Source organism: Aphidius gifuensis, linkage group LG6, assembly GCF_014905175.1.
Source record: "Aphidius gifuensis isolate YNYX2018 linkage group LG6, ASM1490517v1, whole genome shotgun sequence".
Taxonomy (NCBI): Eukaryota; Metazoa; Arthropoda; class Insecta; order Hymenoptera; family Braconidae; genus Aphidius; species Aphidius gifuensis.
The window spans coordinates 9,174,587-9,190,343 of NC_057793.1; the positions used below are offsets into that span (position 1 = coordinate 9,174,587).

The 15,757-nt window shown below is 25.3% G+C and overlaps 5 protein-coding genes across 5 annotated transcripts; 2 read left to right on the forward strand and 3 right to left on the reverse strand.

Moving 5' to 3' along the window:
* The first annotated feature begins 1,303 nt into the window (after positions 1–1,303).
* LOC122859379 (XK-related protein 6) lies at positions 1,304–3,442 on the forward strand. The gene is made up of 4 exons (XM_044162933.1): positions 1,304–1,843; positions 1,925–2,246; positions 2,311–2,466; positions 2,549–3,442. The coding sequence occupies exons 1-4, from the start codon at positions 1,478–1,480 to the stop codon at positions 3,016–3,018; spliced, it is 1,314 nt and encodes a 437-aa protein (XP_044018868.1). The 5' UTR covers positions 1,304–1,477; the 3' UTR covers positions 3,019–3,442.
* On the reverse strand, positions 3,432–4,320 carry LOC122859381 (dynein light chain roadblock-type 2). Its single transcript, XM_044162935.1, has 3 exons — positions 4,219–4,320; positions 4,065–4,142; positions 3,432–3,996 (listed from the first exon to the last, which is right to left on the reverse strand). Exons 1-3 carry the CDS (start codon positions 4,220–4,222, stop codon positions 3,785–3,787), a joined length of 294 nt encoding a protein of 97 aa, XP_044018870.1. The 5' UTR covers positions 4,223–4,320; the 3' UTR covers positions 3,432–3,784.
* Positions 4,321–4,435: 115 nt separating this feature from the next.
* Positions 4,436–6,192, reverse strand: LOC122859377 (trafficking protein particle complex subunit 12). The gene has a single exon (XM_044162931.1). It carries the CDS (start codon positions 6,126–6,128, stop codon positions 4,581–4,583), a length of 1,548 nt encoding a protein of 515 aa, XP_044018866.1. The 5' UTR covers positions 6,129–6,192; the 3' UTR covers positions 4,436–4,580.
* Positions 6,193–6,284: 92 nt separating this feature from the next.
* LOC122859380 (exosome complex component RRP41) lies at positions 6,285–7,544 on the forward strand. Its single transcript, XM_044162934.1, has 2 exons — positions 6,285–6,555; positions 6,625–7,544. Exons 1-2 carry the CDS (start codon positions 6,385–6,387, stop codon positions 7,279–7,281), a joined length of 828 nt encoding a protein of 275 aa, XP_044018869.1. The 5' UTR covers positions 6,285–6,384; the 3' UTR covers positions 7,282–7,544.
* On the reverse strand, positions 7,300–9,607 carry LOC122859378 (trifunctional enzyme subunit beta, mitochondrial). The gene is made up of 6 exons (XM_044162932.1): positions 9,406–9,607; positions 8,956–9,121; positions 8,506–8,881; positions 7,988–8,443; positions 7,620–7,925; positions 7,300–7,546 (listed from the first exon to the last, which is right to left on the reverse strand). Exons 1-6 carry the CDS (start codon positions 9,461–9,463, stop codon positions 7,502–7,504), a joined length of 1,407 nt encoding a protein of 468 aa, XP_044018867.1. The 5' UTR covers positions 9,464–9,607; the 3' UTR covers positions 7,300–7,501.
* Positions 9,608–15,757: the final 6,150 nt, after the last annotated feature.

Here is a 15,757-nt window from a genome sequence, read left to right on the forward strand (position 1 = left end):
AAAGGGCTTAACTTACTTGAACATTAAAATTAGAATATTTCCATTTTTTTGAATTTTTTATACAATAAAATAAATACAAAAAAAGACGGCTAGTTATTGGATTTTTTTTTTGAAAGAAGTATTGAATTTTTTAATGAAATATGCTCATATTTTTTTAAATCATTAACGTTAAGATTTTGTATTTCATATTTAAAATAAGCGTATCACCCGTTTGGAGCATTAGATCTTTAGTTGTTATTGTCTTTGTTTCTAAATTAAATTTTAAAAATTCGCTGAATTGAATTAATTTAAATACCAAACAAGTGATAGAGTTTTCAAAGACGCTTTTTTTGATCATAATACCAAGTTTGTAAGTTGATTTTATCAAAAGTTATGATCAATAACTGCTTTTGAAATTTTTTTTGAGTATATTTTTTAAATTTCATTGATTATTTATCAAACTGATATAAACATCTCACAATACGGCCCCGAGCTTTAAAAAAAGCTCCTTTATGTGTATTTTCAACAAATGTGAATAGAAATTTGGTTGAAAATATATTTTTTCTTCAAAAAAAAAAACTTCATTTGGGAGGCTAAGCCTAATAATAGTGTTATCAAAACTTTCATCATAAAAAATTCATATAAAAAAAAGAATTGATTATTAAAAAAGTTATTAACTTTTATCTTTTTTATCAAGCTGTTTTCCATGAACTGCTAAAATTTCTTTGAATTCTGTTAATAATTATAGACATTATGAAATTTTGGAAAAAGATAGCAATTTCAAGTTGTCATTTAGGAACGATTATAAATTGAATATTTTCTTTTTCTTTTTATAAATTAATAATATTGATACGCATTAAACAAATCCAACTGGCAAAGCAATTCCAAACCGATGAAAACCATGTGGTTTTCCAGCGACTTGTCACCACCTATTATCCATTTTATGTATCAATTTAGTGATCTATTTTTTAGCATGGATTCTATTGATAGAGTTTGCCTTCTTAATTTTTATATATTCTTCATGGTCAACTAGCTGATAATATTATTACCGACTGCCTTCAAGTATTTCGTAACTTCGAAACTTCAAACGCTAGATGTCACAGAATGTCAGCTGCTAAAAACTGCTAAAAACTGCTAGAAACATTTCAAAAAAAATAATAAATTTCGTCTTGTTTTTCCACCCAAATATTTATTAATTATTAATCATTATTATTTATTGATATTTAATAATAATAATAATTATTATTGTCAACACAAAAGTACCGTATTAAATACCGGTATTTTAACATTTTTAATTCTCTTGGTAAATTACCAAAAACTAGCAGTAATATTTCTTCTTACCATATGTTAAATATCATCTTGATGTCAACAAATACGAGTGTTTTTTGTTTTTGTTTGTTGCCACTTGCCAAACATATTTTTTTTTACTCAAACACTGAACTAAATAAGTGATTTAGACAATTTTATACCAATCAATTTCGATAATATTTAAATAACAATGGAAAATGGTGTAAGAGTAAATGATAATAGTGAGGAGGTTGAAAAACTAACACTAAAAATCATAAATAATGACAAAATGAAAGAATCAAATGATGACATTGATGCATTATTTCCAATTCCAAATTTTGGAATTGACGTTGGTGATGTACCATTGAGCAAAGCACTTGTTACAAAATGTGATTTATTTTGGATTTGTGTATCAATATTAACTCATTTAATTGACATTGGTGCTGATTTAAATCTTGCAAGAAGTTATTATGTTGGTGGAATGTTTGGATACTTCATATGGACTGTTATTTTCTTATTTGCTCCATCATTTATCAACATCATTGTCAGCATCAGAATGTACAATCAAGACTGCGAGGTAAATGAGAAAAAATAAAATTAAATAATTTATTAATAACTATGTATTTTAATCATGATATTGTAATTTTTTTCTTTTTAGAAAAATGCAGAAAATTATAAAACACAAACACTTGCTAATAAAACTGTTCGTAATGTTTTATGTTGGCCAGCAATTTTGATATTTCAATTAGCACCAGTATTACGTTACATTGATTGTTTTAATTTTGCATTAAAATCATATAATTACAAAGCTAAAGGTGATAATTTAAAACAAAAAAAATATTATCTTAAAATGTTAAAAGAAGAACAAGATATTGCACTTTTAAGAGTATTTGAATGTTTTCTTGAAGCAGCACCACATCAAATACTCCAACTAACAATAATGATGATCAATCATGATGAACAAAATATCAATTCAAATTGTAAGTATATTTATTATTTACTATTAACAACTAATGTTAATATTTATTTAAATTACTATTGCAGTTATTCATCAGTGTATTTCGATACTAAGTTCATTGATAGGAATGGGCTGGGCAATGGCATCTTATCATCGCAGTATAAGACTTGCCCAGTGGGACAAAGAAAATATCACTGCAATTGGAAGTTATCTACAATTTTTCTGGCACTTTTTTATCACTGGTAATTTATTTTGTTGTTTGTTAATCATCAAGATACAATTATTAAAAATCATATTGAGATAATTCTTTTTTGTTTTTTTTAGTTTCAAGAATTGTTGCAATCAGTGCAGCAGCAACAGTATTTACAATGTACACATTAATTGTTGCAATAGTACACTGGATTATAATGACAATTTGGATATTATTTAGACCATCTGGTGTTGAACAATTTTGTCGTGATCTTAGAAAACCTCCACATGCACGTCTTACTATTGTTGAAAAAATTAAATCATGGCTATTTGCTTCGGTAATTGGTGTTATATCTATTTTTACATATTTAAAACCAAGTGAAGGACCAACATACTGGCGACATGCATTTTATTATACTATTTGTGGTATTGAAAATGTTTTTGCTTGTTTAATATGGATTTATTTTGATGTTGCTGTTACAAAATGGTATTATGAATTAATTATTATTCTTTGTACAGCTCCATTTATTCTTGGAATGTCATTTATGATTATTTATTATCAATTTTTTCATCCAGCAACTAAAAAAAATATTGTTAATCAATAATTTATTTGATTTATTTTCTTGAGAATCTCAAATTATTTGTACCAGTGCATTTATACTTTTATAACTTTTATAATGCTTTGATTAGATTATTTTAAGGATACAATTATTAAAAAAGAAAAATATTAAACTTAACATTTTTTAAATGTTAAAATGGGTTTATATTTTTTGTTGAATGTTTATTTAATATTTAGCTCAAATGTTGAAATTTAATATTCAAAAAAAAGTAATATTTTCAAGATAAATTTCGGAGCAAAACTGAAATATTAATTTTAGTTTTCAATTCAACAAAATATATATTTTCAACTGCCTATTTTTGTTGAGAAAAAAATATTGATATTATCAATTAACCATGACATATTTTTATACGATAAATTAAATTTAAATAAAAAAAAATTATAATAAACACTCAAGACTATATTTGTAATAATAAATTTATTCTTAATGTGAAATAAATATTTTTTTTAATGGCATTTACAATTTATTCATTGAATTAAAACCAGCATTCATATTGACACGAAAAAGAAAATAATCAACTTAATTGTGCTAAATAAACATTGACTGCCTGTCAGTTTTGGTGCCCAAAAAATACAAAAAGTTTTGTTATTTTATTTATGACAGTAAATTTTCCATTGCACATTAAAAAATGATTAGTAATTAAGTGAATAATTGATGTTATTATTTATCATTGTAAAAGAAAAATTTAACAAATGATATTAATGAATTTATAAAATTTTTGAGTGCAGTATTTTTTTAAATTAATTTTAAACTAATCAACCGGATTTTGTACCACAATTAGTATAAATTCTTTATCAGGTGCAACCATAACTTCATGTTTTTTACTACGAATTCTCAAAAATGTCAAATCATTTGTTGGATCCAAATCACGAATGACAGATCTTGCTTTATCTGACAATTGGCTTATCAAACCAGCATACTGAACAGTTGTTGTATTATCCATTGTTGTTTTTATTGGTATACCTAATTAATTTATTTACAATTAAAAATTACTATCTTTTATTACTATTACAAATTAATTAAAAACAAACCTTCAGAATTAACGACAATTGTACCAACAACTCCTTTATGAGATTGAATTCTCTTCATAGTCTCTTCAACTTCCTGAGCCTAAAAAATTAATTAATTTTAAATGACAACAATTGTAACAATTATTATGACACATAAATATTCATAATTTTATTACCATTTTTTTGTATTATTATTAATAATTACAATATTATTTTTAATGCAAATTTAATCAATGACGTTGTCAAGAAACAGTCAAATAACCATGAATGTGTGTTTGATCTTTAATGAAGCAAAAAAAAACTGAAACAAACACGTAAACGTAAAAAAAAAAAAAGACAACCAATCAGCCATTTTGAAATTATAGTTCATTATTTAGCCACTAGCGCGGGGGGTTTTTATTTTGCGCGCGAATATTTTAAATAAAATAAAAACAGTGTTGTTAATTTATGTTTAACAATTAAAAATAAATTTCATTTTATTAATTTGTTTGTTTTTCTTTTTGACATATACATTTATACATGAAAAAATAAAATATATTAGGTTAATTTTAAACATGATATATCAGTTGCATCACCTTTGTATCTATTCATTTGTCTTAACAGATGTAATTTTGATTGTTTACAATGTGTTGTATGTAGCTCATAAAGTGTACACATATTTAATAATACAGGTTCTTGTAAAAATTTAATTGGATTACGTGTAACATTTGTTTCTAATAATTGTACAGCTGTTTTTAATTGTCCATTATATAATAAACAAACAGCCATATTATTAATTAACATAATATTTGTTGGTTCAATTATTGATGCAGCTTTAAAACAATTAAATGCTTCTTGAAATGCATTTTGTGCAACAGCCATTAAACCTCTATCAATTAATTCACGTACATTAAGTGTATCATGTTTATCATTTTTAAATGTAAATTTTTTTTCAGCTGATAATACATCACCTAAAAATAAATGTACACGTCCAATTGCTGATTTAATAATATCAATTTGTTCATTATTCCATTCAGATAAATTTAACAAATCATCAAGTACTTCAATTGCAAGAATAAAATTTTTTGTTAATAATGAACAATTAATAATTGATATTAAAATACGTGAACGTCGTCCAGACCATAATTTAATTGCATCTTGTTTTTCATTTGTTGTAAATTTAGCTGTACTATTACCATCTTCAGTTAAATTTAAATTTAAATTATCAATCATTTTATTTGTTATTGATAATATATGATATAAATTATCAATTGCATCTTTATATTTACCATAATATGATGGTATTTCAGCAAGTAATAAACGAAATGAAAATGATGCCATTGAACCATGACGTGTACCATATAATTCTGGATAAAATATAAAATAAATATCTGGTTTATCTAAATTATCAAATGATTGTGATTCAGCTTTTAATATATCAATTTGACGTAATTTAGCTAATAATGATAATCTTGTAAACCATAATTGTAATGAATGTGGTGTATGTTTACTTGGATAATTAATTTTTCCATAACCTTGTCCATAAACAGCTAATAATCTACCAGATAAATTAACAGCAGCACGATAACATCCAGCTTGTATTAAATTTCTTAAACCACGTTCATCTTGTGTTACATCAGATGATGTTAATACATTACGATGTATATTTTCATCATCACCAAGATAATGTATTGATGCTTCTTTTGTTGTATCAACCATATCACCTTGTAATGTTAAACCAGGCATTGTTAAATTAATACGATCTGGTAAACATGTACCTGGTGTTGATGTTGCTATTGTACGTAATATTAATCTTGTATTTTCAGATGGTATCCAAGCATCACGATGATAATCAGATGATATATCTGTTGATCTTTCACTTGTAAATATTGTATTTGTATTTAAAAATTCAGTTGTATTTATTTCTGACATTGGTGATAATTCATTTAATTCACATATACCTGATACTTGTGATTGTGATGAATTAAAAAAATCTGTTGATGAATTTGATGATACTATTTCATCAAATACTGTTAAAGTATTATCATCGAAATATTTACCCAAATTTGTATTTTTTTCGATTTCTAATTTTTTATTTTCTGCCATTTTATAATTTATTTAAACAATTATATATTTTTGTTGTCTTGAAATATTTATTTTGACATCTTAAACGTCATTATTATTTATTATTGACATACCTTCAAGTCATCTCAGGTTTAGTTAGGTTAATGATCCAGCGACTGTCGATTTATAGAAATTGCCTAAATTTGGTTGCACATGTCTTAATGTCTATGATCATTTGAGGTTACAAGTGTTTATTTATTTATTTATATTGTAAATTTATTATTAAAAAAATATTAAAATGGATCATGATTTAGTACAAGATCATGGTGGTTTACGTGTTGATGGTAGAAAACCACTGGAATTACGTCAAATTCGTGTTAGAATGGGTGTATTTGGACAAGCTGATGGTAGTGCATATTTAGAACAAGGAAAAACAAAAATATTAGCTACTGTTTATGGTCCACATCAGGTAATAATATAATTTAAACAATTGACAATTATACCATGTATTTATAAAAAAAAAAATTGTTTATTTTAGCCAAGAGGTGCAGCAGCAAGAAGTACTGCAAATAAATCAACAAAAGGTCTTGTTAATTGTCAATACAGTATGGCTGTATTTTGTTTAAGTTCTGGTGAAAGAAAAAGAAGACCAAGAGGTGATAAAAAAACTCAAGAAAGATCAATACAACTTAGACATGCCATGGAAGCAATATTAAATCTTGAAACATTTCCACGTTCACAAATTGATATATTTATTGAAGTACTTCAAGTTGATGGTGGTGATTATTGTGCTGCTGTTAATGCAGCAACAATTGCACTTATTGATGCTGGTATACCAATAAAAGATTATGCTATTGGTTGTACAGTAACATTACCAGATTCATCAGTTAAATATGATGATGAAATTGGTGGTATTGGTATACTTGATGCAAATAATCTTGAAGAATATGGACCAGGTGTTACATTATCTGTTGTTGCATTACCAGAAACAATTAATGAAGTTACAAAAGAACCAGGTCTTATTGTTATTGCTCAAGGTTCTGGACAACGTCTTCATCTTAGTAAACTTGAAGGAATGAAAAGTAGAGCATTATTTGGTTGTATGAATATTAAAAAAATTCTTGATTTAGCTGTTAGACAACATCTTAATTCAAATTCACTTCCATCATTATTTAATGTACATACTTTAGAATAAATAATTAAATAAATTCAATAAATTTCTCTTTTATTTTTATTAACAATACTATATTCAATTAGTTCATAATTTGTGAAAAAAAAATATGATCAAAAATTTACAAAAAAATATACTTTTAACAATATAAGTAATTTTTTTTTTTTTTCATTTAATTATTTGATATAAATTCTAAATTTTATTTCCATAACTGGTGTATAAAAATAGTAAATTAATTATTTATTTATAATTTTGCATCTGGATGTCTTTCCATGATCATACCAACACCCTGTAATTCAAATAAAAAAATGATAAATCATATATGAAAATGAAAAAAATTTAAGTGTAGAATTAAATTTTACCTGTCCACCAGCAGCACAAGCTGCAATAAGACCAAATTGTTGATCTTCTTTGATCATTCTATTGGCTGTATGACAAGCTAATCTAACTCCAGTTGCTGCAAATGGATGACCAATTGAAAGTGAACCACCCCAAGCATTCCATTTTTTTAAATCTGGTACTCCAATCTTTGCACTTTTTTTAAGATATTCTTTAGCAAAATAATCTGAATCTAAAGCTCTTAAATTTGCTAATATTTGAGCAGCAAATGCTTCATGAACTTCCCAAACACCAATGTCTTTCATTGAGAGTCCAGCAATATCCAAAACCTATGTAAAATGAAAATACATAAATAACATAAAATTTAATAAAATGTAATTTTTAAATTTACTTTTGGAATAGCATAAGCTGGTCCAAGAAGAAGTTGATCAATTGGATCCTGTGAAACATAAGTAAAACTTTTCATATATGCTTTTGGTTTAAGTCCCAATTGTTTAGCTTTTTCTTCAGTCATAATAAGACCAGCAGAAGCACCATCAGTTAAAAATGAAGCATTTGCTGCTGTTATTGTTCCATATGGTTTAACAAATGCTGGTTTTAATTTAGCCAATGATTCTGGTGTTGATACACGAATACCATTATCTTTATCAACAACTTTATCTTTTCCTGGTACTTTAAATGGTACTAAATCAGATAAATCACCACGTTGTTCAGCTTGTTTAGCAAGTGTATGTGATCTAAGTGCATATTCATCTTGTTCAGCTCTTGTTACACCAAAAGATGCTGCAAGACGATCAGATGAGTGTCCCATTATTTCACCAGATGAAAATTCAGCAACACCAGGTACCTTTAATTGAAAAAAAAATCATATTAATATTCAAATTGATAAAAATATAAATATATAATTACATCAGGAATAAAATGTCCAGGTCTAATTGTTGAAAGTATTGATAATGTTTGTCCAAATGATTTTGCTTTTGATGCTTTAAGCATTGTACTACGCATTTGACGACTATGTCTTATTGGAATATCAGTCATAAATTCAACTCCACCAGCAACAACAACATCAAATGCACCACTTGCTATGAGACCCATACCAGTTGTTAATGCAACATTACTACTTATACAAGCCATTGTTACAGTATGAGCTGGTGTACGATCACTATAACCAGCAGCAAGTGCAGCTTCACGTCCAATATTTGATGTTTTAACTTCTTGCATTACAGTACCATACACAACATAATCAATCATTTCTTTTGGAATATTTGTTTTTCTCTGAAGATGTCTGTTGAAATTCAATATTAATTATTTTCTTTTTACTTTTGTTATTATTTTTTTTTTTGTTTTTTTAATACTTACAATAATGTGTGTGTTGCTAAATCATGTGCCATCAATTTATTGTAATCAGTACCAGACAATAAAAATGGTGTTCTAACAGCATCAACAAAAACAATTTTTTTACCTCCTTGATTATCATTTTTTGTTGCATATTGTTTACTTCCAACAACTGTTGATCCTAAGAAACCTGTAATTCGAAAAATATTAACATTATTATTTTATATTTATATATTCATTTGATTAATCATTATTGGGATCAAATTGTCATTCAGATATTTCAGTTAAATTAGCAAATGGGAATATATATTTGTTTTTTTCTATTTTAATTTATCCAAGGAGATTTTCGAAACGAACTTTGTACCTTACAACCAGCTGAAGTTGTACGTCACAATAATGTTAAATTATATTTTTTATTTTCAATCAACAATAAATATCAACCTGGTAGTTTTGTTAATTCATGTAAATACGTACCTTGACGAGATATTCCTGGAGACAATTTCAATGCATTTTTTGCAATAAATATCGACATCTTGGATGCTGATTAACAAACTTGAAATTGTTGAAAATTGCTTGATATTATCACACACAAGTCACACAACAAGAAACTTTATTTTTTTATTTTTTTTATTAAAAATCTTGACACACACACACTCATTTATTGTTGAATAACAATAAAAACAAATAAACTTTAGTCTATCTAATGTCATTGGTTGATCATTTGTCAATATTAACCAATCAAATTACGAAACAAAAAAGCGCAGCCATTTTCCCCATGAAATTTAAAACAAGTCTTTGAAAAATTAAAATTGACTGATTTTTAATAGATGAATTAATCAAAATATAAAGAAAAAAATATGATATGATGTGTTATTAAATAAAAATGCAAAATAATTGAATTTAATCATTAAAAAAATTAGAAAAGTTTTAACTAGTAACAAAACATTTCCCCACCATCTTTAAAAATATATTTCCCCAAATAAAAAGCGCGGTAAATTTGAATATTAAATATGACTTTTTTTAAAATAGAAACTTCAATCGTCAAAAAAATTTTTTTAAATTATAAGAGAGAGCGCTAGAAGAGAAAGAAAACTGGTTTATTTTATCCCTCAGTTGCTTGTTATTTTTGGACTTGAGCACCAAAGATCCGTGGGAAGATAAATGATGTGAATAATTTAACAAGGAAAATGGAAAAATCAATTCACATTATTTTTAGTTAAAAACACTTGTGTTCTAATTTCAGATAAATAAATATATAAAATTAAATAAAATTATAAATTTTATTATTTTTAAAAAATAAAATTACAAGGATGATATAAATTATGAAGGCTATGTAAATGTATCACTGATAAAAGAGTTCGTGGGGTATCAAAAAAGTAAATAAAGAAAAAATATATATTAAAAAATTCATTACAAAGATACAATTGTAAATAATAAGTCGAATAAATTAATCAAATAAAAAAATATGTTTAATGAAGATAAGAATATTGCCTGATGTTTTTCAGTGCGGATATACCAACTGATAATAAATTATAAGAATATTTTTTTCATCTGTTCTATTTGATGATTACATTAAACAATTGTTGAAAAATAATATACAAAAAATTTTTTATGTAAAACTTAAATAATTATCAATGTTATAAAAAATCAAAATTTGTGTATTTGCTTATTTATTTTTGAGCAAAAAAATAATTAAATTAATTTTATAGAAAAAGATAAAAGACACGTTAAATTTCGATTAAAAGAGTTTCGAAAATTTACTAAATTAATACTCTTATTTATTTTTGACACATGTGAAAAAGTAGACAAGTAATTTTCCAATAAATTTTAAATTTTTCTTACCTTTCTAAAACTGCATGCATTCACGTTTCTTCACCTTCAAAATACAATGATATAATTTTACGACTCAAGATAAATAAACCCGAGTTTTTCTTTATTAGTATATAGAAAAAAAAAAAAGTCAAGCATATAAAAAAAGAATAAAAAAACGATGTATATATGAAGTTCTCCCGCATCGAAATTAGAATCCAAATCATATCGTGGAAAAAAAATATAGAAGCGAAAGAAAAGGAAAATATATAAGCTTTGTTCTACACATAGTATAAAATTAGAAAAAAAAAACCTCATTTCTTTTGTTTAATATATTTAAATAAAACAATAAAAATCACAACGAAAAATATATTTATAATTTTTCAGAAAAATTTAAAATTGTTTTTTCATTTCCAACCCAATAAATCCCAATTAAAACAATTTCGAAACTTCATATTACTTGAAATCATTGTTTGCAATAAAAGAAAAAAAAAAAACAATCAATACAAGATTTTTAATTAATTTAAAAATAGACGAAATGAACAATGCGCATATTGAAAATTAAAAATTTCAATATAGATATTCTTAGACCATCGGGTTCAACAATTTTTCAATTACAAATTATATAATAATAATTCAATACAGGTTGATATAATAAAAGCTCAACCTATTTTTATAAAATTAAAAAAAAAATTCTTTATATTTAATCATCCATCAATCATCACACCGTAAAAATATATATTTTTTTTTTAATTTGAACTTTGTTATAAACTTTCTTTGTCATGGAGTAAAAAATAAATATGTTTAAATAGTGTGGGTTATATATTTTGAAAATAGATAATCGATCGCATAAATTTAGTATCATTTAAGGCTATTATTAAACAATATATATGTAAAATAATAAAATGTTAAAAATAAAAATTTCACAGTTAAGAAAAAAAAAAAAAGTTATTTAAAATTCAAAAAATATAGTTTTACATTTTTTTTCAGATGATAATATTAATCAAAATGGAAAAAATAAATGTCATATTAACATTTAAAAATAATATATTGATTCTGTATTTAAATTTTTAATTTTCTATTGTAGAATAAACATTTTTTTTTTTCTAAATAAAATCGTTAAACTATGATGAGTTTAATATTTTTGGCAAATGTTAATTTAACATTCCAAGATATTTAAAAATTCAACATTAAATTATCATTCCAACTGTGCAGATTTTCATAATTTTATTAATATTTTTAAAAAATATTTTAATTATGAAAGAAAAAGAGAAAAAACTTGGTGAATGAAAAATATAATTCGTAGGCGGAAACAATATTCCTACGTACATATCACTATAGATAATCAGTTATATTTTGATGATGGAAGCGTCAACATAACACATATACAAACATAAAATAATATATAAATACAATATATGCAAATTATTTTGTATACATATTCACTGTAATTGCAACACGTAACGTTTAATGCAAAATTTTTTGTCCCTTCTCACTTTGTTCCCCTTTTAAATCCACACGATCATCAAGATATACATATTTTGAATTTTTTTTTTTTTTTTAAGTTATTGCATTGCATACCAACGCACAATATTAACATATATTAATAAAAATGCGTGTGCATTCAGTGACACGTATTAAATGGAAATACGTATTTGCAAGAAATAATAAATAATAAATTTTTATAAATTATTTTTTTTTTCTTTTCATAACTTTATAAGGTCATTGATCATTTAAATTTTCAAGCTTAAATATTTTCAACAAGTTACATACAACAATTTTTTTAAAAAACAATTACAAACAATTTATATTAATAACCATTTTTTTTAACTTTACTTTGACGTCAATTTATTTTATCAAATATTTTTTATTATATCCAACAACAAGTTCGATTATATATATCATCAAAAACATAAAAAAAAAAAAAAAATGTATTTATAAAATTATAAATAAATAAAATGATAATATAAAAAATATATCTTTGTTTTGTTGAAAATTTTATATATATATTTGTCATGAATAAGAGAAGAAAATAATAAATTTAATGAGAAAATTGCTCATGATATCATTGGACCTCGAGTCGTGCCCCCAGAATATTTATGTATTTAAAAATAAAAATATAAAAAAAATAAAAAAAAAATGTATTTATGACAACAACAGAGATATAAACATCTTGCTATTTGTTTTTTTTTTTTTTTTACAACTGTTGAATGTTTTATAAAATAAATAATAATAAAAAAAAAAAAAAAAAATTGACATCTTTTTGTCACTGAGTCATACGACAGTGGGACGTTTTTAGGTATAGAATTTTGTACCAATATGAGACGGGGTTAGCCCGATGTGCACTCTCTGACTTGTACGTATATTTATACTTCACTCTATGTATAAAATTTTCGAAGTTTCATGATGAAAACATTTTGTGCAAGCGCACTTTTCATATACTTAATATTTGATTTTAATAATAACGCAAAAATGATCATTATATTAAATTAATTAAATTTTATTTTATTGACTTTGAACTGTAAATTAAATCAATTAAATAACTTAAATTATAATATTTATTATTAACAGAAAATTGTATTTAAAAATATATTTTAATTTATAAAATTATCATGATAAATTATTTGATATTAAATGACGCATTGTCATTGCATTGAAATTTGTTTTTAAAAAAAAACTATTGGCTCATTGCAAATGTCATGGAAATTTAAAACGACGTAGTTAAACAGGAAATAAAGTTTCATACATTAAAAATTTGCGTTAAGTTAGAAAAAAAAAAAATAAAAAAGTTTTTTAATTATTAAAAATATATATTATTTAATTTAAAAAATTAATCATTAATTTAGCAACTTTTTATTACGATAAATTGTTATTTTTTTTAAATGAAAAAAAATTTAATACGGTCAGTTTATTGATGACGTTTTGTCCTCAATTATTTATCATTAAATTTTTATTTTTTTCTCAATAATATCTTATCAATTGTAAATATAAATATTACTCAATGATAACTTCACTAAATATATTTTATCCAAGCTCAATAGATGTTTAATAATTTTTTTTAAGCTTGTTATTTATTATTCTTGTTGGCTATTTAAAAGCCCAGTCAGATAGATAAAAATAATAATATAAAAAAGACAAAGAGTGTACACAGTAGTACTTGTGTAGGATAGAACAGTGCATAGAGAAAAGTAAAAGAAAAAAAAATAAATAAAATTAATGATAAAAATAATAATAATAGAGAGACAACAGCGGCGCATTCCATCGTTGATCGTAAAATTCTGCGTCGTCGCATTTGTGGATTTATTCACACTAGGATAACGCGCATTTCAACCCTCAACCAGGTCGATCGTTTACATGAGCATCGACCTTTTTGAGAATGTAAAAAAATTTTTTTTAATTTCATGAAAAATTAAAGAATACTGATTACTAAATACATCAAGTTTTTTCTTATATTTATTTCTTGATTACTCCGCTCGTCATTTCGTAGATTTTTCTCCAAAATATTTCGGAGTAAAACGCAAAAAAAATAGAGTAATATTTTCAGAAAATAACGAATGAAAATATTTCTCCAAATTTTCTCCGTAATTTTCGCCATTTTCTCCGTAGAAATTTTGTATTAATGAATATTTTTCTGTATTTTTAAGAAACTTCTCTGTAATTTTCTACTGAATAACTTGGTATTTATAAATATTATTCTGTCCAACTCTGTATTTCTCCGAAATTCGACCAATAGAAATTCTCGGAAAATTTCTTTTGCCAAGAAAATTTTAGACAACATTAACAATACAGCATGAAATTTATCAATGAAATTTTATACATTGCATATTAATTCAGACTTTATTTAAACCTCTTTTTACTCATTTTAAATACCAAATATTAATAATAATTAATTAAATATTTAAAAAAATAAAAATTTATATAATACCTAATAAAAAAATTTAATTTCTAACATGTTAAAAAAAATAAGCACACAAGTGAAAAATCCACAAACTCCAATCCCGTTATTTACGAAAAAAAAAAAAGAAAAAAAAAAAACGGGAAAAAAAATCAATAGAGGAAAAAATTGCAAAAAAGATGAGAAAAAAAAAAAAGAAAAAAAAGCCTTTCAACACGAAATTCAACAAAAATCTCCATCCGCACCTAAAAAATCTTAAAATCAGCGCACGCGCGCATATAATTATCTGTCTTTTTCTTTTCCATCAACACACGTGTTTTCACGTCAGCATCTCTTTCTTTATATCCATCTCTTTTATTTCTCTGTTTTATATATACATATATATATTTATTTTTTATTTTATCTTAAAAGCATCACCGACGACCCAACCCGTTCCCCCCTCCCAAGTCTCCATAGCCCTTCACCAAGTCGTCGGTCGGTGAGCGTGTCGGTGGTCGCGACTCATGGCACCCATACCCTTCTCTTTCTTTCACTCTATTTATTTTAATTTTTTCTCTCTCACTTTGTTATATACGCAGGAGGCTATTTTGACGGGAAGGTCACATGACTAGACGCTCGGCCGACCGACTCCAACCATTGCAAAAACATACACATACATATAAACTTTATGTATATATATATAAATAAAAAAAATATATATACACATACATGTACACAAGCCTTGTTATTGCCCGCTATGCTTGCCCCTTTTATACTCCTTCCACAAGAAAATCCATTTGGCGCGCCTGTTTACGACACTCATTCTCATATATGATATATTCTATATATATAAACACATGTGTGTGTATATGTAAAGATGGATTAACACGTGCATGTGGCTGGTCAGGAACGAATTGGTATTGGAGTATATACATTGTGGAGTTAGCAGACGCGCCGGTGCGGGAGGGGCGCTGTCGCGGGTCTCGAGCAAGGATAGAAGCATTGACGATGCGTAGCTAAAAGCGGTGGCGGGCGGGGGAGAAGAGAGACAGTGCGGTAAAAGGGGAAATACAAACGCGGCTTGTCGGCTCGACTGGGTAATAGCGGGTTGCGGGTTGAAGAGGAAAATTGTCGAGTCTGTCG

Coding starts and splice junctions, on each gene's coding strand:
- LOC122859379 (XM_044162933.1), top strand. CDS start 1,478: ATGGAAAATGGTGTAAGAGTAAATGATAATAGTGAGGAGGTTGAAAAA. Junction 2,247..2,310: donor ACAAAATATCAATTCAAATT/GTAAGTATATTT, acceptor TTACTATTGCAG/TTATTCATCAGTGTATTTCG. Junction 2,467..2,548: donor CTGGCACTTTTTTATCACTG/GTAATTTATTTT, acceptor TGTTTTTTTTAG/TTTCAAGAATTGTTGCAATC.
- LOC122859381 (XM_044162935.1), bottom strand. Junction 3,997..4,064: donor AATTGTCGTTAATTCTGAAG/GTTTGTTTTTAA, acceptor TAAATTAATTAG/GTATACCAATAAAAACAACA.
- LOC122859377 (XM_044162931.1), bottom strand. CDS start 6,128: ATGGCAGAAAATAAAAAATTAGAAATCGAAAAAAATACAAATTTGGGT.
- LOC122859380 (XM_044162934.1), top strand. CDS start 6,385: ATGGATCATGATTTAGTACAAGATCATGGTGGTTTACGTGTTGATGGT. Junction 6,556..6,624: donor CTGTTTATGGTCCACATCAG/GTAATAATATAA, acceptor TGTTTATTTTAG/CCAAGAGGTGCAGCAGCAAG.
- LOC122859378 (XM_044162932.1), bottom strand. CDS start 9,463: ATGTCGATATTTATTGCAAAAAATGCATTGAAATTGTCTCCAGGAATA. Junction 8,882..8,955: donor TTAGCAACACACACATTATT/GTAAGTATTAAA, acceptor GAATTTCAACAG/ACATCTTCAGAGAAAAACAA. Junction 7,926..7,987: donor CAGCTTATGCTATTCCAAAA/GTAAATTTAAAA, acceptor CATTTTACATAG/GTTTTGGATATTGCTGGACT.